We start from the raw sequence: 24,323 nt of genomic DNA, 5'->3' as shown, positions 1-24,323 counted from the left end.
GTTGAAGTAGTGAAAAGTGGACATCATTATCTTGTTCCTGATCTTAGGGGGGAGGCTTTCAATTTTTTTACCGTCACATGTGATTTTTAACTATAGATTTTTTGTCGATGCCTTTTAGCACATTGCGGAGTTTCCCATCTATTCCTTGTCTGCTCAAAGTTATTATCATGGCTGAGTATTGAATTTTGCCAAATACCTCACTGGATCAATCAAGATGACAGTGTAGTTTTTCTTTTTTTTTTCTTTTTATACACAGTGAATTACATTGATTGATTTTTTTTGACGTTAAACCAACATTAAACTCCTAGATAAATCTCACTTAGGCATGACATATTATCCTTTTGATATGTTCTTGGATTCAATTTGCTAAAATTTTGTTTAGTATTTTTGAGAAATATTTGTCTGTAATTTACTTTTAATCTTATATAATAAAAGCGTAATATGCAAATCGACCAAATGGCGGAACAACCGGTCGCTATGACACGCACTGACCATCATGGCTGGCAAGTGCAGCAGCGGTGTCGGGAGCCTCTCCTGCCTCTGCTACAGGCAGGCGGTAAGGAGCGAGGGGTCCCAGACTGCAAGAGCCCTGGACTATAAGAGGGATGTCTGACTGCCGGCTTAGGCCTGATCGGGCCTAAGCCAGCAGGCGGACATCCCCTGAGGGGTCCCGGACTGTGAGAGGGCGCAGGCCGGGCTGAGGGACTCCACCACCACCACCAGTGCACGAATCTCGTGCACCAGGCCTCTAGTGTTTTATATTTGTTTTGATTCTTTTTCTGAAGTACCTTTGACCTTAGTTGCCACCTTGTTTTATCTCAGCATTTTCAAGGGATTAACCTCTGAAAGAAGAGTTTCCATCTACTTTTTATAAAAATCCTGTTGTGTTTTGAGTACTATTTGCCAGGAACTGTACTAATAAGCTTTTTATGTTTCTTATTTCATATAATCTGCACAACCGCCTTGCAAGAGAAGTACTATTAATACACCCATTTTCGAAAACTGAGACTCAAAGCAATTAAATTTCCCAAGTGGTAGAGACAATTCAAATCACATCTTTCAGATCAGAGGTCAGTCTTCTTGGCACATTGCTCTGTGTGCATGTCTTCCTCAGGAAATCTTTTATTAACATGGAACATTATTGACAAGACCAGAGGAATTTAAAGAAGTATACCTCTAAATAATCTCAGTCCACCACATTGTGCTAATTGCTTTTAATACTGTCTGTGTGCTCACTCTTTTTTCAGTTTAAGAGTGTCTCTGATAACTGATGTATTAGCTCACTAATTTATGAGTTTTATCATGTGCACTTTATTATGGAGAAACTTGAATATTTCTAATTGGTTGCTACAATGCTTTGGATTAAACCCTACATCCCTTGACAGTTTCTTGATATTGTTAATCTGGTTTAGAGCTTTCTTGAGAGAAAACACTTTTTTTACTATGCTCTATTCTATATGCTCAATATCAATAAGCATATTTCCATCTATGTAAAATTGTAGTGTGGTTGAGAGTTAAGGGAGGCAAGAGTAGATCAGAAGCTATTTCTTCCACTTATATGCTGTTCATAGGTTGAACATGTGCCAGATTATTGTAGCACCTTTTATTTTAGCCTCAGTAATTCAACTCTGGGTAGCCTGGGGTTAGCTTGCAGCCAAGTAGGGAGACCTATCTCTTCTGTTATCCCATAGTTCAAATAGGTGAAAATACACAGAGAAGCAGAGTTGCAAATAGAATCAGAAACTAGAAATATCAATTAAAATATGCCAGACCCGCCGAGACCGGTTTGGCTCAGTGGATAGAGCGTCAGTCTGCGGACTGAAGGGTCCCAGGTTCGATTCAGGTCAAGGGCATGTACATTGGTTGCGGGCACATCCCCAGTAGGGGGTGTGCAGGAGGCAGCTGGTCGATGTTTCTCTCTCATCGATGTTTCTAGCTCTCTATCCCTCTCCCTTCCTCTCTGTAAAAAAATCAATAAAATATATTTTTTTAAAAATAATAATAAATAAATAAAAATAAAATAAAATATGCCAGACCTGAGGATTTTCTATAAGTAAAAGTGAAGACAGATCCTTGAGAATTAATAGCAGGGTTAGGGCGGAAAAAAGTAGACTTTCTACCCCTCTTTACTGCATCCCACAGTTTAAGGAAGCCGGCTCTTTGCCAACCAGAAACTTGGCAGCTACCTGCTGTGATGTTGCAACTGCTATCTGCAGCATCCAGGGCTCTTTTCTCCCTCCCACATCTCTTATCATTACCTCTCTGCTTCCCGTGGTGACCACAGTTCTGTAAAGGCAGGGGCGGGAGTGGACTTGTTATGGTGCATTTTCAGATGTGAAGGGACTAGGAGTAGGAAAGGGCAGAGAGAAGAAAATTTGGGGGTGTGGTATGCATTTTTTCAGGCTCTACTTCAAATGAACACATAAGTGACGCTTTTTATTATGGAAATTTTCATATATTTATAAGAGTAAAGAGAACAGTTTAATAATTCCCTCATACCAATCACCAGCTTAAACACCTCTTGGTTTGGCCCTACTTTTGATTAGAGAAAACTGTGTTCTGTTCACAGTGTCCGGGATTAAATAACCGATCACATACATCACACAATGAGACGGTGGGATCAGGAGAGCCTTCTTTAGTTCATCAGAGGCATAGTAAATCAGGGGATTCTTAATCTGGAATCCACGAATTGACTTCAGGCCATGACAGACTGAATTGGTAAGCAAAACTCTATGTTCTGGAGAGAGAGTATATAATTTTCATGGGATCCCAACAAGATCCTTAATCTCCAAAATAAATGGGAACCATAATATTATATGACTGCTCAACACCAGAAATTTGACTAAGAGTTGTATGAATCTATCTTTTCTCTAACTCAGGACTGAAAATTAAAGTCAAATAATACCCAGGTGGACAGTTAAAGGGAGAGGCCAACTAGAATTTACTGAATGTTTTTCTTAGCAAACACCAAACGTGGATAATTTTTTCAATTTTCAAATAATGGACAGTATTTTTTTAAAGCCATCATGGGCTTATTAAGAAATTCTGGTCCTAACCGGTTTGGCTTAGTGGATAGAGCGTCTGAGGTCCCAGGTTCGATTCCAGTCAAGGGCATGTACCTAGCTCTCTCATCCATGTTTCTAACCCTCTATCTCTTTCCCTTCCTCTCTGTAAAAAAATTAATAAAATATATATTTTTTTATTTTTTTATTGTTGAAAGTATTACATATATTAGTACATATATCTCCTTTTTTTCCCCCATTGACCTTCCCCCAGCCTCCCCTAACCCCTATCGCATGCCCTCATCCCACCCCCCCAGTGTCTTGTGTCCATTGGTGTGCTTATATGCATGCATACAAGTCCTTTGGTTGATCTATTTCCCTCCCTCCCCAACACTCCCCCGCCTTCAATAAAATATATTTTTAAAAAAAGAAATTCTGCAAAATAAAAGAAAATCTCATACTTAAGGTACAGAGGAAAATCATACTTAAAAAATATTGAGAAAGGAAACAAGATACCATTAGATGCTATTTTCTTTCTTATTGAAATTATTTAGTGAATCTAAAATAGTACGTAAAAGACAACAGATTGACACGGAAGGGAACCAACTGAGATATCAGCAATTATAGTAATAATAGCTAAATATTTATTGAGTACCAGATACTGTACTCAATAATGGCAATTCAATTAATTAACCTTTCATTTATTAGTTAATTAAATCTAATTAAATTAATATTTCCAAGAAAGTTAAAGTAAATAGGTTAAATCACTTCCCCAAAATCATACAACTACTAAGAGGTGGATCCCAGATTTGAATCCAGGTAGAGTGACTCCAGGGCCCTCTACTTAGGGTACATAGGATGATTACAAAGGATTTTGAGTCATTAATGTCTTCAAGACTCCTCAAAACCCATAAACATTAAAATGAAAGATACTATTAAAATCTACAATGTAGGAGTCAGAAGATAATCAGTGCTGAAAATCACGTCATTGATGTAGAAAAGCAGTTGAAAGTCTTCTAAAATACAGCACTGGAAAAGGATAAAAAAAGATGAAAATGGTAGGTACAGAGAATAAAGACTCAGTATGTAGATAAACAGTATTCATGGATAAAGGAGAATATTAAATAGAAGAGAAGCAATAATCAAAGGCAAAATGGAAGACATCCTTGAGGTTAAGGAAAACCTAAGTTTATAGTTTAAAGGATTTCACTGATATATGGAGAATACTGGATATAGCAGGTTGAAATTTTTGAGAATTAAAAGATATACTATAGCCCAGCTGATGTGACTCTATGGATGAGCATCAACCTATGAGCCAGGCGGTCAGGGTTTCATTCCCGGTTAGGGCACATACCTGGGTTGCAGGCTCAATCCCCAGTAGGTGGTGTGCAGGAGGCAGCCCATCAATGATTCTCTCTCATCATGGATGTTTCTATCTCTTTCCTTCTCCCTTACTCTCTGAAATCAATAAAAATATATTTTTAAAAAATGATTTTAAAAAAAAGTAGACCTACACAAATATAGTCAACTGATCTTTGACAAAGGAAGAATGGCAATTCAATGGAGAAAGGAGAGTCTTTTTAACAAATGAGACTGGAAGGAACAATTGAAGTCCACATACAAAATAGTGAACCTAGAGACAGCCCGTAAACTTAAAATGGATCCTAGACATAAACATAAAACAAAAAGATAAAACTTCTAGACCTAAAAATAGGAGAAAATCTAGGTGACTTTGGCTTTGGCAGTGACTCTTTAGATACAACAGCAAAACACAAATCTGATAAAGGACTTTGTAAAGTTAGCCATTTGCAAAGTTAGCTGTGTATAAAGGCTGCCCGTTCTAGTTCAAAGTCTTCAAAACCATCTTTAGGTTTGATAATTCTCTAAGGACTCACAGAATTCATTTAAATCTGTTATACTCAGTTACAGTTCACTTCAGTTGAAGGATACAGACTTAAATAAACCAGTCACGTGAAAAGGCACACAGAGCAATCTAGAAAAGTATTAAATGTGGAGCTTCTAGTTGCTCTTTTCTCATGGAGTCGGGTACAGCTTTGCTTTCCCAGTACCGATGCTTGACAGCGTGCACAGAGTATTGCCAGCCAGAGAAGCTTACCTGAGCTTTGGTGTCCAGAGTCTTTACTGGTGTTCAATCAAGTAAACCTGACCAGGTACTCTTGTAGCTGATTTCCAATCCCTCAGGAGGTTGAACTGATACCACCCACAGGACTCAAATGCTCCCACCCTGAATCTCATTGTAGGTGTGACTCAAAGCCTCCACCCTAAATCACATTGTTACTATCTGGCTGGCCCAATGCCCCCAGTTAAAATAAACAAAGACACTTTTTTATCAGGCACAGCATTCCAAGGGTTTAGAGATAAACTCCCAGGAGCTAAGGGCAAAAGTCAGACCTCTCTTTGGGTAAAATTAAATTACTTGACTACCTAAATTTGTGTCAATATATATAAAAAGAACCCATGAAGTAGGCAAAAGACCTAAACAGACACCTCACCAAAGAATATATACAGAAGGCAAATAAACATATTAAAGATAACCCACTATCATTTGTCATTAGGGACTTGCAAATTAAAACAATGAAATAGCACTAACACCTTTTAGAATGGCTAAAATCCTAAAAAGTTGACAGTGCCAAACTGCTGGCTGCCATACAGAGCATTCACTGGTGGTGGGAATGCAAAATGGTGCAGGCACTTTGGAAGACAGTTGGGTAGTTCCTTGTAAAGTCAAACAGTCTTCTAAAAGAAGTCCTTCTGGCTCCCATTATTATTTATATGTTTACTTATAAACGTATAAACTTTATATATGTGATTAATCTCCCATATATAACCAATTTCCTATCTCTGCCACCCCCTAAGTGAACACTCTGCTCAAATTACTTCAACTCCCACACTCGGTACCTTATAGAGAATGTCTCTCAAGCTTTTCTAGAACATTTACAGAAGGTAACCATAATAGAAAACAGAAAAATTTCAATATTGTCCATAAAGCAGAAATTTTGTAGGTCCTTATATCTGACCACATTGCAATAAAATGTGAAATTAATGCTAAAAGTATGCCTGTCACTTCTTTCCCCAAATAGCTATCAAGTCAAAGCAGAAACTTCAACTGCAATGACTTAAAAATAACAAATTATTATACACACACACACATATGGGATGCAGTCAAAATTGTGCATATGCTTTATTATTTTAAAATGGAACTAAACAAGCAATGAACTCACCTCCCAGAGTTAGGCAAAAGTTAGAAAGAAGAGAAATATAATAAAAATGAAAACAAAATTGAATAAAGCCAGAAGATAGAAATATGGTAAAACTGAAAGAGCTGGTAGTTTGATTGTAATAAGCAAACAAAATCTAGGAAGTAATTTAGCAAAATGTTGGAAATATTAGCAACATTAGAGGAATATTAGAGAATTTTTAAAAATGATCAGATTATAGCAGTTAAGTTTTAAAATATTGCTGAAATAAATTATTTGGGGGGAAATATATATTACTAAGATTGATTGTTTTTAAGTAGAAAACTTAAAAATCAATTGTGTTGGAAGAAATAGAAAATGTCGAAAATATCACTTTAAAAGAGTCTCTATGTAAAAGAAATAGAAAATGTCCAAAAAATACATTTTATAAGAGATTCTACAGTTTTATGGGCAAGCTTTTTCCTGTTTCTATGAATAGATAATCCAGGCAATAAAACACTCAGAGTATAAACCTACAGGTTTCCAAGTACATGGAGCAAAACTGATTTAACTAGATAATAAAAATCAACAGTACAGGAAGTTATCAACCAATCTCACACTATAGAAGCAAAAACCTAAGTATTAGCAAATAAAATTAACATACTAAGAGAACTATATACCTTGAACCAAGTAGAATTTGTCTCAAGAAAGTAAAGATAGTTGACTTAATATCAAGAAATTAACAATAATATGTTTACATAGGTAGGTCAAAGAACCATATTTTTGTCTGAAATACTTTTCATGTTATATTTATATATTTTTAATCCTCACCCAATAATTTGTTTTTATTGATTTTAGAGAGAGAGAGGAAGGGGGGAGAGAGAGAGAGCGAGACATTGATGTGAGAGAAACATAGATCGGCTGCCTCCCATACCCTCCCAAACCAGCTAATGAATGTCTTCCTGGTATTTTAAGGCCTAGGACAGTGGTCAGCAAACTCATTAGTCAACAGAGCCAAATATCAACAGTACAACGATTGAAATTTCTTTTGAGAGCCAAATTTTTTAAACTTAAACTTCTTCTAACGCCACTTCTTCAAAATAGACTCACCCAGGCCGTGGTATTTTGTGGAAGAGCCACACTCAAGGGGCCAAAGAGCCGCATGCGGCTCGCGAGCCGCAGTTTGCTGACCACGGGCCTAGGATAAGAGAGAAGATCAATGAAATCTGTAAGACATAAAACTAATGACACACCATGTTCTCCACCAAGTGAAGAATGCTAAATTATAGTGAGAGAGAATGATGCTGACATGAGAGAAACTCAGAGGCAACAGAGAAACACAGTCCTGTCAACCTTAGAGTTCTTGAGACCTACCTGCATCCATGACCCTCCTACTTTACTAATAGTTATCTAACCCTTTCTTGTTTTTAAAATAATTTAAAAATTTTTGTTATAGTTGACACAATATTATATTAGTTTCAGATGTACACCCCAGTGATTAGACGTTACATAACTTACTAAGTGATCATTCCAATAAATCTCATACCCCTCTGACACCATACATATGCTATTAGAATATTATTGACTATATCCCCTATGCTGTACTTTACATCCCCATGACTATTCTGCAGCTATCAATTTGTACTTCTTAATTCCTTTAACTTTTTCACCCATTCCCCCAACCACCCTCCCATCTGGTAACTGTCAGAATGTTCTCTATGAGTCTTTCGGTTCTGCTTGTTCATTTATTTTATTATTTAGATTCAATTATTGATAGATATGTGTTTATTGTGATTTTATTCATATTTTTATCTTTTTTTTTCTTCTTGTCTGGAAAGCTCTTTATATGTCCTTTGATTCTAAATGATAACTATGTTGGATAGAATAACCTTGCTTTTTATCACTTTGAATATTTCTTGCCAATCCCTTCTGGCCTACAAAGTTTGTATTGAGAAATCAGCTGACAGTCTTATGGGAGCCCCCTTGTAGGAAACTAACTGCTTTTTTTTTCTGTTTCTAAGATTCTTTCTTTGTCTTTAACCTTTTGGATTTGTAATTATGATGTGTCTTGGTGTGGGCCTCTTTGGGTTCATCTTGTTTGGGATTCTGTGCTTCCTGGACTTGTATGTCTATTACCTTTACCAGGTTAGGGAAATTTTCTGTCATTATTTTTTCAAATAGATTTTCAATTTCTTATTTTCTCTCTTCTCCTTCTGGCATCTCCATGATGTGAATGTTGGTACACTTGAATTTGTCCCAGAGGCTCCTTACATTATCCTCATTTTCTTTTTAATATATTTTATTGATTCTTCACAGAGAGGAAGGGAGAGGGACAGAGAGCCAGAAACATCGATGAGAGAAACACCGTTGAGCTGCCTCCTGCATAACCCCCACTGGGGATGTGCCCGCAACCAAGGCACATGCCCTCGACCGGAATTGAACCCGGGACCCTTCAGTCCACAGGCCGACGCTCTATCCACTGAGCCAAACTGGTCAGGGCTATCCTCATTGTTTTGTGTTTTTTTTTAATTCTTTTTTCTTTTTGCTGTTCTGATTGGGTACTGTTGATTCCTTGTAATGCATTCTTCATTTCAGTTAGTGTATTCATTTCTGACTGGTTCTTTTTTTTTTTTTTTTAACATGTTTTTTATTGGTTTTAGAGAGAGAGGAAGGGAGAGGGAGAGAAAGATAGAAACATCTATCAGCTGCTTCCTGCAGGCCCCCTACTGAGGATCAGGCCTGCAACCCTGGCATGTTACCTGCCCAGGAATCGAACCAGTTACCTCTTGGTGCATGGGACGATGCTCAATCCACTGAGCCACACCAGCGTGCCAGTGACTTGTTCTTTTTTATGGTTTCCTAGCCCTTTCTTGCGTTCTGTGAGCCAGTTGAGCCAACTAATTTCCTTTCAAGTCAAAGTAGTTTGAGTTGAATTTCTATCCCTTATAAAACTAAATTAATACCTGAATTTGGATAAAGCGTTCTGACTCCAATGTTCTTTATCAAATGTACCATATTCCTTCTCTAAAGCAGTTATTGTCTAGACCAGAGCTGTTTAATGGACTTTCTGCAATGATGGAAATGTTTTGTATCTGTAGTGTCCAATACAGTAACTGTTAGCCATGTGTGACTATTGAGGTCTTAACATGTGTCTAGTGCAATTGGGAAATTAAAATTCTAATTTAACTTTAATCAATTTAAATTTACCCACATGTGGCTAAGGCTACCAATATTTTTGATACTGTAGCTCTAGACATTGTGAGGACATTAGAAGTTGTATCTTTTATTTCTTTTGTTTTGTTTTTCAATCAGGGAAGTGGTGTGTGTTTAGGGAAACAAGATTAGACATTTTACTTGGAAATGTGCATAAGTATAGGAAATCAGCATGGCTAATTTCCATTCCTTCCATAATATGGATGTGGTAGATAGTTTAGCAGAAATGGGGCAAATAAAAACTACTATTGTGCTATCATAGTGTCATTTCTGTCTATAGAATATAAATGTATTTGTAAAATGTAGTTAATATTTGTTCAGGTTGCCAGGAAACATAGCAAACTCTAGTCCAAATAAATTAGCATACAAATCTGGGGGAGAGAATGTCTAGCCCCCTTTGGTGTTTTTCAGCTAATCAATCTTTGTAAATAATATTTTGCTTAAGTGGATTTTCTATGTAAGATTAAAGAAATATTATTTGAGAGGATCTACATAAGGTGCATTTTATTTCCACACAGTGTGTCATTCACATGTGGGGAACAAGTCTAAAAGAACACAGAAGGTAGTGATTATGCTGCCTGCCGAGAAAGCCTTGGGAATAGAGTGAAGGGCAGTGTGTGTGAAGAATTGGGACTAGGGAAAGGGTACTGGCAAGGAAGGCAAACAGGGAGAAGGAAATATATGAAAGACTAGAGATAGGCTTAAGGTCAGATCCATGGAGCAGGTCAGTTTGTCTAGCTCAGTGCCTGGTGCTCAGTGCCTGGTGTTTGTTGAAGGAAAAAATGAATGATAGCTAAGGAAAAGGAGAATTGCTCTTGCAGGAACTATGGAATCCTACTTTGGCCCCACCTTATTTTGTCTATACTTGATCTCAGCCATCACATGTATTCCTGACCTTGAGTTGCTATTGGGGTTATTGTTAGAACATATACTAAATGTGTGAATATTATATTTAAACTTGTAATCATTGTTTAGCTCTGGGGGGTTGGGGTGGAGTGGGGCAAGTGTACCTGAGTACTGAGAAGTTTAATTTCCTTCTCTTTTAAGAATGTAACAGATGCAATAGACTGAGGATCCTCAGATGGAAGGTGGCGGGTGGGGGGTGGGGGGGTAGGGAAGAGATCAACCAAAGAACTTATATGCATACTAGAGGCCCGGTGCATGAAATTCGTGCACGAGGGGGTGGGTGTCCTTCAGCCCAGCCTTCACCCTCTCCAATCTGGGACCCCTTGAGGGATGTCCGACCACCCACCAGGATCAGGCCTAAACGGGTGGTCAGACATCCCTCTCACAATCCAAGACTGCTGGCTCCCAACCACTCATCTGCCTGCCTGCCTGATTGCCCCTAACCGTTTCTGCCTGACAGCCTGATCACCCCCTAACCACTCCCCTGCCAGCCTGATCGACGCCTAACTGCTCCCCGGCCAACCCGATTGCCCTTAACTGCCCTCCCCTGCAGGCCTGGGTCCCCCTAACTGTCCTCCACTGCAAGCCTGGTCCCCCCAACTTCCCTCCCCTGCAGTCCTGGTCCCCCCCAACTGCCCTCCCCTGCTGACCTGGTCTCCCCCAACTGCCCTCCTCTGTTGGCCTGGTCACCCCTAACTGCCCTCCCTGCTTGCCTGATCGCCCACAACTGCCCTTCCCTACAGGCCTGGTCCCCCCCCCAACTGCCCTCCCCTGCAGGCCTGGGTCCCTAACTGCCCTCCCTTGTTGGCCTGGTCACCCCCAACTGCCCTCCTCTGCTGGCCTGGTCACCCCTAACTGCCCACAACTGCCCTTCCCTGCAGGCCATCTTGTGGCGGCCATCTTGTGTCCACATGGGGGCAGCCATCTTATGTCTTGGAGTGATGGTCAATCTGCATATTAATCTTTTAGATAGGATATGCATAACCCATGGACACAGACAATAGTGGGGTGAAGGCCTGGGAGGGGATGGGAGTGGGCGAAGAGGGATCAAGGGGGAAAAAAGAAAGGGGACATCTGTAATATTTTCAACAATAAAAATAAATTTAAATTAAAAAAAAAAAAGGAAAAAATAAGTGCCTGATGGAAAAAAAGAAAGAAAAGAATGTAACAGAGTAGGTATCTAGCCCCTGGATATCCTGGCTTTGGGTAACATGCTGAGCACTTCTGGCTGATCTGGTAAGTTAGAGGCATGCGCTTATTTTCTGTGTGGTTTCTAGAAGGCAATCAAGATGACTAGAAGCAAGGTGGAGAGTTAAACATTTTTCATACGAGTATGTAAGTGGATGTAAACATGTAAGATTTTAATACATGAAATTAATTTGGTGCTGTATAAAAAATGGTTAGGCATGCATCTTTTTTTTTTCATATGTCCTCTGAAATCTGATAGCCCATAAAAACTTAGTGTATAGAATTTTAACCAATTCCTTTACTCACATATTATAGTGATTTCACATCTGATAGTGAAAACAGATTTTAGAATCTGAAAAAATACAAAGCTATATATAGGTTGTATCTTCAATTTTAAGTGAATATATATATTTGCAACCCAATTTAATTTGCACCCTTACGTGATATCATTCTCTATCGGTATGTAAGAGTAACTTGTGGTACATAGTCTGTTTGTAAAGAAAAGTTTGACTAAGAAAAGCTTCTCTTTGATCTACTTCATTGAATATATGTTTGAGTGTCTAACAGGCACTGTTTTAGACACTGGGAATATGGCACTGAACTAAGCACAATCCTCCTGGAGCTCTTGGCAAGGCATACTGTCAGAGAGCATCGATCAGATTAGGTGGTAACTAACTGAGTAAGCAGAGGTGCCTTAGTCATCTAGGAGAGATGCACAGAGAGCTCGGATATAAACTAATAAACTCACTGAAGGCAGGGGTCTTTGTTTGGCTTTGTCTGTTGTGTTCACTGCTCTATCCCCAGAGCCCAGAATAGTGGTTGCTCATAATAGGCATTCAATAAGCATATATTGTTGATTGAAGAGCTTATTGTTTTGAATTTGTATAATCATAGACATGTGCTTTAGTGAATAATTTTTACATTTAGGTCGTTGAAACTTTTATAATCTCAGTTACCTTATTTTTATGTGTCTTACCTACATTTTGTTTCTCCTTGTGCCCAGAAATCCGGAAGCAGGAAAAAATTTATTAATATTAATAATTAGTCCTATAGTAACCTGATATGGCAAAGGATAGATTTTGAAAGCACCTTAAGAGGTCATCTTTTGTTCGGTTTTCTGCCCAGGAAAAACTGAGTGAAATGGTTAGGTCTGTATCTTTAATTAATTATTAAAAAACTAGGACAACATAATTGAGTTCTCTCTTGAGAAAATGGAGAAAGGTACTTAACCCTAGATATAAAGGTACTAACCTGAAAATGTTAGAACTTCTGTGTGGGAAAGTGAAAAAAAATCGAGCACAACTAAGCTGCTCTTTGTTGATATCAAAAATGGGCCTGTCATTCATTTTGGCATTGAAGCATAGCCTCCTATCTCAGGGGGCAGGACCAGGACTTTTTTTTTTCCTCCACGAAGAGCTGGACAGTTATTACAGGTTGAAAAGCCCTGACCAATTTTTCAAGAGTTTGGCCTTTTTCTCTCTCTCTCTCTTTCTCTCTCTCTCTCTCTCTGAAACTCATGGTGTTTTTGCTCTGCTTTCAAGATGCGTTAAGGTCTCCTGCGTTTTGACTGCTTTGGAGCCAGCCAGTATCCTGACATGTACAATTCGAATTATGCAGGTTTCATGAGTAAGTTTAATCTTATTTTTTAGCTAGTTAAAATTCAAGTGCTTTTTAGAAAAACAGAGTTAGGCATTTTATTTCACTACTTTTATTTTAGGTATATTTTAAGCAACCTTTACTTTAAAAAAGCAAGATTTTACATTAAAATGTTCCTTTTGTCTCTAAGAGCTGCACTTTCAGTTTCTTTTGAAGTGTCGTTTTGTATTAGATAGTATTCATATGTCTTCTGAAAGACAGTTAACTCACCAGTTTTCTTGAGCATCTTTTTAGTTTTACTAAGTATTTTAAATTGAGCTTCCTGAGCTCGATTGCTTATGTCTGACACAGTCTCAAGTTTCCAGTGAATGGTAACAAAGACTGTAGAGTGTTGTGGGTACTGCAGTGAGAGGCATGCTTCTTTAGACCAGGTAAGAGAGATCATTTTGTTTCTTACTGCTGGGTGAGTTTTTACAGCGCTTATTTTATATTCTTTCAACTGCAGCAAAATTACATTGATAAATAGCCAGGAGCACGCTGAATTCAAGACGTCCTTGCTTGTTGCAGACAGGAAAACTAGAGTATGGGGGTTGGGGTTGAGGGGGAGGGGTAGAGTAAGCTTAGTTTATCACTCAGTTACTTATATAAATCAATTAAAATGAGAAAATAATTCCGGAGCTCAGTTTTCTTCATTCAGGAACTAAGGAAGCAGTTGAGGAAATGCATAATTGTAAAGGTACTTCATGGTTATTGCTTGTGACTGCAATTCAAATGATAGTTTTTACTTTCATTTCTTTCCAGTAGTTAATAAAATAAGCTTTGCCCGCAACTATGCACTTTTTTCATTTATGAAAACTTTTAAATTGTCAACAGTAAAATATGCTTCCCCAGGATCCTTGGAATAAACCTGACACTTAAAAGAACATTTTAGCTTCTATAGCTGTTTCATTCTTTTTTTTCCCCCCAGTACATTTTTCTTAAAAAGTATTTGTGCTTTGAAAATGTCAGCTGTATTCTAATGAAGCTCGGGCATTGTTTGCACATAAAGGGGCCGGTGCATTCCACAGCTTTATGGTTTATTATGAGGCACAGTGTGAGAGTGTGGGTGGCACCATTTGCTATCTGCCTCTTGGGGTAGTGACTGCCATTATGTTCGTGTTGGATTGGCAAAGAATATATAACATGCCAGATCCTATGTGAATCTGGATACTGTGAAGAAAATCTTAACCCTAAACAATACCGAGTGAACCCAGAATGTGTGACAACTTGATTGAGTTGGTCACTTCAAGAATACTCTTGAAGTCTGCGTTTGAGTTACAATTAATATTCTACCAGTCACATCTCTTGTTTTTGGATGTATATAACATTCTTTGAACTTTAATAAGGAAATCACTGTTTCTGAGTAAACTATGGCATTTTAAGTACATGCAGTAAAATGTTAAATAATACATTTATTTGGAAAAAAAGTTTTAAGCACAACTTAGTGTGGGTGGGGAGGGGGAGTGGGGAGGGGGATTGAGGAGGGAGAGGAGGTCAGGCAGAGAGCCTTTCTTTCAGTTAGGAAAGCTCTGGTGAAGAAAAAAAGCAACAGATGTTTCTTCTGTTACAATTGAGGCTGTTTCATTCAAAATTCACAGTAGCTGAAATGGGGAGGGGAGGTCATAAATCTGACTTAATCAGCGAATAAGTAAAACTTGGTTAATTAAATTTATTCTTTTATATTCAGGATTTGAGAATCAGTATAGGGTAACATATTCTGAGTAACGTACCTTTTGAAGAGGCTTCTTAAAATCTTAAACATTTATATGTAATAAATGGAAATGTGAGAAAGTTAATTTTAGTGCATAAAAAGTTCATTAAATCATGTTAGGGAAAAATCATTATAAAATATGTAAGGAATACTGAAGTTGCAACAGTTTGTAATTGCACAATAGGTACTAAGGCTCAAAATGAAATTGCGGTATGAAACATCATTTGCGTATAGTGGTATATCATTTTATCTTCAATAAGAAGCAGAGGCTTATTCCAGAAGGTCTTTGAATCTTCTTTGTGGGAGAAATATTTTAAGATTATTTGAAATGATGTGTTCCAGTTTGCCTCTAAAAAGAAAGACCATAAGCTTAGATTTGGTTGCTAATGGAAAGGGGGGAAGAGGGAACTGTTTATCTGCTCAAAAGAGTGGGAAAGAAGAACTTGGAAGCTGTATGCATGCCATGAGAGCTGTAAAGAAATCTATGTTGAATTTGTGGGATAAATAATAAGTCACATAAAAACCTTTCCTTTTACTAGTAACATGAAGAGAAGTTCTGTGCTCCTGGAAAGTATGATTTAACACACATTACAACTTTATGCAGTTTCTTAAAAGTTACCTCTTGTAAAATCAGCATGCCAGATCTTTCGCGTATTAGGCACTGATTAAAAATTTGACATACGCTACACTGTGAAATTAGTAAAAATATGTACTAGTAATAGCCAAAAAATTATTTGAGCCATTTATGTATGGAGCAAATAGTAAATGGTTCGCTAAATGTTTCATTGGTCTAAGAAGACTGGAAAACATATTAATAGGAGATTATGAAATTTTTCTCTTGCTCTTAACTAGGACCTGGTCTACCCTGAAGATTTTCTTTGCTTTAAATAATAATGACATAAGTTAGAGATTTTGAAGCTTTTCAGATCATTGTTTTAATTAAGATTGAGATTCTAGCCCTAGCCGGTTTGGCTCAGTGGATAGAGCGTCAGCCTGTGGACTAAAGGGTCCCCGTTCCATTCCAGTCAAGGGCACGTGCCTGGGCTGCGGCTCGATCCCCAGTGGGGGGTGTGGAGGAGGCAGTTGATCAATGATTCTCTCTCATCATTGATGTTTCTCTCTCTCTCCCTCTCCCTTCCTCTCTGAAATCAATAAAGATATCTTCAAAAAAAAAATTTTTTTTAATTCTATGCAATATTTAAAAAAAAGATTGAAATTCTAAAATTGATGTAAGTACATTTTGCATTTTAAAGGAATAGCATTATGTAGCAATTGAGGATTTTTTTCCTTTTTAAGATAAGTAAAACAACTTACTTGGAGTTTAAAGTAGATTTATGAACTATAGATTTGACTAACATGAAATATAAATAAATAAATATATATATATATATATATATATATCACTTTGATGGAATAGACAGCCCTAAAAAAAAAGTTGGTGCCCCCTTCATGGGACAGATAACTGTGGCAGCATCATAGATTGTAGTTATCAAAATGGGTGTCACTTTAAAAAAATGGGTGTCACTTATGATTATAAATGTAGGCATGAGTTACTTAACAAGGAAGACAGTATCAGCCACAATAATGCAGAGATAGCTGAGACTATTGACCCTTCAAATTGAGAGGAATATACTGAAAGGTTTCTGGAATAAGGTGTCCCTGTGGTTCTTGCCTTATATATGAACCCTTTAGCACAAAACTGAGGTCTGGGGAATCTGAGCCTTACCTACTTACTGTTCTCCAAGTCGGAATACCGGGAGAGTGACTGATTTAGATATTCTCTCTGCTTTACATATGTGTGTGCAATTAGAAACAATCTCTGGGCAAGATTTGTCTGATGCCTATATTTTTTTGAAAAGAAAACTTATTTAGGAGCAGGTAAAATAGTATGTGTACTGTGCTTTAAGTATATATTTAAGTATATTAACTATTGTATGAAGGGGTCCAAAAACCTATCATGTAATAGAATTATTTCTTTCTACCAAATTTCAAACAGCCAATTATGAAATGAACTTTTTTGGATCTTGACTCTAAAGCTAGAGATCATCAACAGGGGGGCTTTGTTTTAGGCATTTTGCTCACTTGTGTTGCAAAGTTTGATAACTCTTGGCAATTTCTCTGACAAAAATATGAGGAGACTGTTAACTGAGCATTTACTGTGTGCTAGGTAGACCCAGTAGAGGTTTACAAAATCTTTTAATGGATAAAATTATAATACAAAAGATTTTGTTGACATTGATGTCTAACTTTAAGATTTCTTGCTTCACTTGGCTGGTGTGGCTCACGCACTGAAGGATCACGGGTTGGATTCCTAATCAAGGGCAAATACCTGGGTTTCAGGTTCAATCCCCTTACCCTGGTTGGTGTCCCTCTCTCCCCCTCTCCCTCTCTCGCTCTCTTTCCCCCCCTCCCTCTCTCCCTTCCCCTCTCCCTCCCCCTCTCCCCCTTTCTACCTCCCCTCCCCCTCCCTCCCCCTCCCTCTCTCTCCTCCACCCCTTCCTCCCTTCCTCTCTTCCACCCTTTCTAAAAAATATCCTCAGGCAAGAATTAGCAAAACAAAAAAAGTAGTTTCAGTAATAGCTCTCAAGTGGAGCATGTTGAAATAACAATATTGATAACCTGCAATTTTTAAAAATATATATTTTATTGATTTTTTACAGAGAGTAAGGGAGAGGGATAGAGAGTTAGAAACATCGATGAGAGAGAAACATTGATCAGCTGCCTTCTGCACACTCCCCACTGGGTATGTGCCCGCAACCAAGGTAACATGCCCTTGACCGGAATTGAACCTGGGACCCTTGAGTCTGCAGGCCGACACTCTATCCACCGAGCCAAACCGGTTAGGGCGATAACCTGCAATTTTGAATGAGCTACTTAGTATAGTATTATGGAATACAATGATTCTCTTTAATTTGCTAAGGAATAGCAAGAACTGCTTTAAAACTCTTAATTCATGGGTCTTTGGTCTTTCTGAGTTTGTGTCTTAAAGTTTTAAATTTATTTTAAGAACAGAACTTTTAAATTTTAGATCTGTCTGCAGTCTTTGGCACCTTTTATAAATATTAGAAAAATATCTCTCTTGTAAATTTAAAATGATTTCTTTGTTAGCATTGTCTGGGGCAGGGTGCCATTTCAGAGGGGTTGTGGGCTTCTTCATGAGGATTTCCAATGAAGAGCCCTTGGGTATTCTAATACTCAGAAATTCTGATCCTTGTGGTTGCACCCAGCTGCCTTGATCTGCTCCAGCCGTTCAGTGGCTGTTGGTATAAGATAAAACGCTCTGCTTTCCGCTCACTCTCAGTTACTGGGCATGCAAACAGTGTCTGTGTGCCATCTGGTGGGTGGACCGGCTGTGGCGACAGTGCTAAAAGTAGTGGTTGAAAATAGGTTAGACATTGCAAAGATGAAACATTTACGAGAAAGAGACTGGAGAAATGAGGGTCACTCAGCCCTTTCTCTTTTTAAAATGAGAACAGAGATAAGTGTAGTAGAAAGAATCTACTTATACTCCATTATTTCCTTCACTTGGATAAAGAGAAAAACTTGAAACAGTCTTTCCCAATCTTGTGTGATCATAAGAATCATCTGAGGCATTTGTTAATAATACACATTCCACCTAGTTTCAGATTCTTTAGGTGTCAAGTGGAATTCAGGAATGTGTGTTTTGAATAAGAGGGTCACTACCCTCTCTAACTCCCCTCACACACGTTGCATTTTATAACCAGATACATTTGGGAAGAATTGCTGTGATGAATTGGAATAACCAAGTTTGAGGCCATATGGTAAATGTAGTCAATTATTAATCAGAAGATACATTGTTCCAAAATGGGGAATTCTAATTAAGCAGGTGGAAAAGAAATGAGAACATTAAGAATTAAAAGGTTTCCTTGACTGAGCAAGTTAATAGAATAAGGACAAAATGACATGTTTTAACAAAAGATGAAGAAGCCAGTGAGATAGCAGTAGGACCAACTTTGTAGATGAGACCAGTGTTTTTGGATGGACATTTAAAAAATATTGAAAGGGAAAGGTCCCACCAAAGGAACCTAGTGAGGATGGATTGAATGATTTCTAAGATCTTTTAGCTTTGAGGTTTGATGAATTAAATGAAAGCAACTATAATAGCCCAGATACCAGAGCTTGAATTAAGGAGTTCCTTTAAGAAATGAAGAGGTGCTGTTTAAATCCTGGCTTGTGGGAAGATGGAGGAAGAATTTTTATTCTCCTTTCAAATGGAAAAATCCAGGGCATTTATGGTTCTGTATAGCAGATAAAGAAGGAGCTTGCTAATCATCTTAAAAGATGTCCTCTAAGTCAAAATGCTTATCAAAGCCCAGAGACTAGATTTGATCCCCCAGGGAAAGTATGTAGGAAAGACTGACATAAAAGATTTAATGCCTCATTTAGGAGTATACCCTTAGGGCTAGAGCTGTTTCTTGTTATGGCCATTTCAAGAATCCGGTCTTTGGTTCCGGGGAAGATTCTGGTTGGGTGGTCCGTCGGAGGAATCCTAAAAGTCCTGCATTCTGACAGCTGCAGAAACAGCCAGGCTCTTGCTTCCATGCCTATGACCTGTAGGAACGTGCATTTCAGATCTTCTGTCCTTTTAGAGGATGCTTGATCTCTATTTTGGAACCAAATACAGAAGGGGATGTTCTAGAGGTCACTTTAACCATTATACTTTGGAGAGGTTATGAACTTTTATCTTCTGTTTCTCACTCCTCTCATTTATAGCAATATTGTGGTCACCCCAAGTTAAAAAGTTTGGTAATGGTGATGGCCTTTAGATTTACTCTTAGGAAGTTTGGTGAATATGATTGAGTACAAATGCAATAAAATACAACATAACAGGGTTAAAATGTGCAGATCAGTAATGCACATTATAGCTATACTAATAGCTACCTATAAATAGAGTAAAAACTTAAAAATTTGAATACTTTAATTATAAAAATGAAGGCAGTCAGAGTAACTACAAGGTTTATTTATCTACCTTTAATCCTGACCTGCACATTATGCATGGATATGCTATTTTACTTACAGGTTTGGTATTTCTAGTTAGATACGTTATCTTTTTACATTAAGCATGAGTTATTAATACATGTTTCATTTATAAGATAATGCTGTTGATCTATGGGGCCTGAGTATTTTCTGAATAAAGATGATAGCCATCCCCTGAGCCATCCATGTTATTTCTCCCTAGTCCACTGTCTGCAGTGACAGATACTGCTTTCTAGGTGGCTGGCTGAAGGTTGTGGGATCTTTTCTCTCTGCAAAGTGAATTGGCCTATTCCAGAACCAGTCTGTGATTTGATCTATTTGAAGTGAATCGATAGTCCTTTACAACAGGTATTCATAAGTGGTTAAAAGGAAATGTTCATCTAGTGGAAATGTTAATCACTAGTGAATAAAGCATGTGATGCTGTCACATAAACAGCAGATCAGTGGAGCAGAATAGAAAAGTAATAAATTGACCCAAATAAGTAAAAAGATCAAGGTTGCATTTCGTATCACATTGTGGAGTGGGGGAGTAGATTATTTATTAAAAGTAGCCATCTGGCCCTAGCCAGTTTGGCTCAGTGGATAGTGCATCGGCCTGCAGACCAAAGGATCCTGTGTTCGATACCGGTCAAGGGCATGTACCTCAGTTGCAGGCTTCTCCCCAGCCTGGGCCCTGGTCAGGGCTCACGCAGGAGGCAACCAATCGATGTGTTTCTCTCACATCGATGTTTCTCTCTGTCTTTCCCTCTCTCTTCCACTCTCCCTAAAAATCAATGGAAAAATATACTCGATTGAGGATTAACAACAACAAAAAAGTAGCCATCTGGAAGAAAGAAAATCGGAACTTGCACTTCTCACATCAAATAATTTCAGATGGATCAAGCATGTAAAATTTTAAATGAAGGCATTTAAATATTACAAGAAAACATGAGGAATATTTTATACCATCTTAGCATATAACTAATGAGAATTAATTTAAAAAACAGCATATCCAACTGGAAATACCAAACCTGGAGGCAAGTAAAATATGCATAGCATGTTCATGTACAATGTACACCTCTAGGGTATAGAGGAATGATAAATTTTGTAGTTACTCTGACTTTCTTTATTTTTATGTTTAAATATAGACCTCTTTATGTATGATATAAGAGGAATGAGCTATAAAATTGACTGCATTTTTTAAATGTGCAAAGAAAATCATAAAGCAAAAGACAAAGATCAAATTGGTAAAAATAATTGCAGCATGTATAACAAAGAATATACTTATTCCTTCAATATATAAAGAGGGTCTATCAATAAAAAAAATCACTAATAGCCAATAGAAAGATGGGCATAATTCTCAGGAAGGAAAATTTAGATGACTTTTAAACAAGTCAGCCTTATTCATAATAATAAAACCAAAATAGAATAAAATAGTAAAATAGTATCTACTATTTTTAACCTAAAAATTGACAGAAGTAAAGTTTGATAACACAGAGTTGGGAGCCAGCAGTCCTGGATTGTGGGAGGGATTGGGCCTAAACGGGCAGTCGGACATCCCTCGAGGGGTCCCAGATTGGAGAGGGTGCAGGCTGGGCTGAGGGGGACACCCCCCCCCCGCCCCCGCACGAATTTCATGCACTGGGCCTCTAGTAATTTCATAAGCAAATAAATATAAATATGTTAATAAGAGATAAGTACAGGCCTACCTCGTTTTATTGTGCTTTGCTTTATTGTGCTTCACAGATGTTGCATTTTTTACAAATTGAAGGCAAGACCCTCTACCAGCAGAAAGATTACGACTCACTTTATTATGATACTCACTCTATTACGGTGATTTGGAATGAACCCTCAATATCTCTGAGGTATGCCTGTACTTTGGTGAAAAAATCATAGTAAATTAAGAAGTGCTGATATAGGCTCGTCAGAAATCTCTGAAGCAGTGATGACTGAGCAGAGACTTGAAGGAAGCTGGGGAATATGGCACAGCAAGGCACACGTAGAGATATCTTAGGGGAAGAAAGTTGCAGGCAGAGGAAACTAAGAACAGAGGTCATGAACCATAAATTTGCTTGGCATGTCTTGAGGAATAGCCGAGAAGTCTGAGAATGTAGTGGAATGAAGTCGGGAGAGATGGACGGGTGATGAGGTCAGAAACGAGTGGTACAGGTAGCATGGGGCTCGGCTCTGGAAAGCTGTGTGACAGTTTACACTGACAGATGCAAGGCCAGCTGGAATGTTTTGAAGATAGTTGCTCCACAGAGCAGAATTACTCTGACTGCTGGGTGGGAGTAGGACAGTGTTCATCACTAGAATAATGTGTGAGCTGCTTATGTAACTTAACATTTTCTAGTAGCCACATTTAAAAAGGTAAAAAGAAACAGGTAAACTTCACTTTAATGATAGATTTTATTTAACCCAATATATCTGAAATATTCATTCAGCATGTAATCAATATAAGCAAATTATCAATGAGATATTATACATGTTTGGGATACTTAGCCTTCAAAATCTTATGAGTATCTTACACTTAGATCAGGTCTCAATTTAGATGATAAATTTTCTCAACAGTTAGGGTGAAATGTAGTACTATCAAAAGGGAAAATATTTAAAAAATATTTTATACTGCTTTAGTTTTTGTTTAATTAAAATTGAATAAATTTAAAATTTCAAGTTCTCAGTCACACTAGGCACATTTCAAGTGCTTAATAGCCACATGTGTCCAGTGACTACTGTATAGGACAGCATTAGAATAGAGTTGGGGGCAGAGGTGGGAATGCAGAAGCAGGTTGATGAATCAGTAATGATGGCTTGGACCAGAGTGATAGCAGTGGAGTGGGTGAGAAGAGGTTGTATTCAAGATAAATTTTAAAGATAGAGCCGACGGAATTTATTATTGTAGTGAATGTAGGATTTAAAAAAGGGAGAAGTCAACAGTGATCTAGGAGGAATAGATTGGCATTTACTGAGATGAAGAGAGATGGGAGAAGGAGGCTTTGGGAGGGATGGGGAGCAGTCAGGAGTTGGATTTGGGGTGTTAAGTTTGAGATACTTACTAAACATAAAAATGGAGATACAAGCAATGATAGCTGGATATGTAAATCTGAAGTTTAGGAGAGAGGTTTAATCTGAAGAAATATACGTGAGAGACAAAAGACCACCTAGGGAGGAAGAATTGACGGAGAAGAGTTGGAGGACCAAACCAAGGGGCTTCCGAATGTGTTTAGAGGAGAAGCCAGCAATGAAAACTGAGAAGCCAGTGAGTTAGAAGAACCAATAGAGAATGGTGGTTTGGATGCCAAATGAAGAGTGTCTCAAAGGAAGGTATGAATTTTTTTTAAGCATCAAATAGTTTGAAGGAACTTGAAAGCTGAGAGTTGACCATTGGATTTAACAACCTGAAGATGATCTCGACAAGAACTGTTTCAGTGAAGTTGTTGGGAAGAAGTGGGAGTGGGTTTAAAAAAAAAAAAACAGTGGAGAAATGGAGATGGCAAATGTTGATGGGTTTTGTGAATTTTGCTGTAGAGTGCAACAGAAATGAGTTGCTTTTCATCTAAATGCTTTTTAGATGAAAGAAATAAGGTATGTTTCTGTGTGGATGAGAATGATCTAGCAGAGAGGGAAAGATGGTGATGATTCAGGAGACTTAAAAGAGACCGTACCGCCGAGACCGGTTTGGCTCAGTGGATAGAGCGTCGGCCTTCGGACTCAGGGGTCCCAGGTTCGATTCCGGTCAAGGGCATGTACCTTGGTTGCGGGCACATCCCTAGTGGGGGGTGTGCAGGAGGCGGCTGATCGATGTTTCTCTCTCATCGATGTTTCTAGCTCTCCATCCCTCTCTCTTCCTCTCTGTGAAAGATCAATAGAATATATTTTAAAAAAAAAAGAGACCGTACCTGGAAGGATGTCATTTAGACAAATACATGAACTACCTGTTTAAAAAATAGCCCCAAATGAGATAACAGAAGAGGAGAAACAAAAGGGTTGTATTATCTGTAATTAGTCTCTTACTAATAAATATAAAATTGTGTAGGTCACTTTTCCCCATCATTTTTTTTATTAAGGTACTAGAGGGCCCAGTGCACGAATTCGTGCATGGGTGGGGTCAAGCTGCCCGCCCCAATGGGGGCCAACTGGGGTTGTGCCGGCTGGGGGGAGGGGACGCAGGAGGTTGGCCGGCCAGCCCCGTCCCCAGTTGGGGTGGGAGGGGCCGATCGGGGGACAGGCTGGCTGGGGGAGAGGGGCCACAGATGGTTGGGCGGGGCTGATCAGGGCCCTGATTGGATTGGTTGGCCACTACAGTGCGCATCATAGCGACCAGTCGTTCTGTCGTTCCAGTCGCTTGGCTTTTATATATATCTATAATTTACATGTAATGGAATTACATTTGATAAACACATACACCACCACATCTAGGTCATATTAAAATTTCTATTTAAGGCTGTAGGCTAGCTTGTCCTATGAGATTGGACCCTGTACATATGTGATATA

The 24,323-nt window shown here is 38.3% G+C and overlaps 1 protein-coding gene across 9 annotated transcripts in view; it reads left to right on the top strand.

The window, feature by feature from the left end:
• The window catches only part of TFDP2 (transcription factor Dp-2), a 140,827-nt gene that overhangs the window by 75,571 nt on the left and 40,933 nt on the right, over positions 1-24,323 (top strand). For 2 of the 9 annotated variants that reach the window (XM_079794690.1, XM_079794689.1), the window contains exon 2: positions 13,048-13,132. The exons of 3 other annotated variants lie outside the window; for them this stretch is intronic. In XM_079794690.1, coding sequence (XP_079650816.1) covers positions 13,102-13,132 — 31 coding nt within the window. In that variant the 5' untranslated portion in view covers positions 13,048-13,101. Of the gene's footprint in view, positions 1-2,569; positions 2,719-13,047; positions 13,133-13,483; positions 13,534-21,575; positions 21,695-24,323 lie in introns of those variants that run through there. 4 more of the 9 variants (XM_079794692.1, XM_079794693.1, XM_079794694.1 and 1 more) reach the window with 4 other exon arrangements.

This window comes from Cnephaeus nilssonii, assembly GCF_951640355.1.
Source record: "Cnephaeus nilssonii genome assembly, chromosome: 17".
NCBI classification, from domain to species: Eukaryota; Metazoa; Chordata; class Mammalia; order Chiroptera; family Vespertilionidae; genus Cnephaeus; species Cnephaeus nilssonii.
Note: the sequence above shows the minus strand (reverse complement) of the source record. Positions and strands in the feature narration are given on the sequence as shown.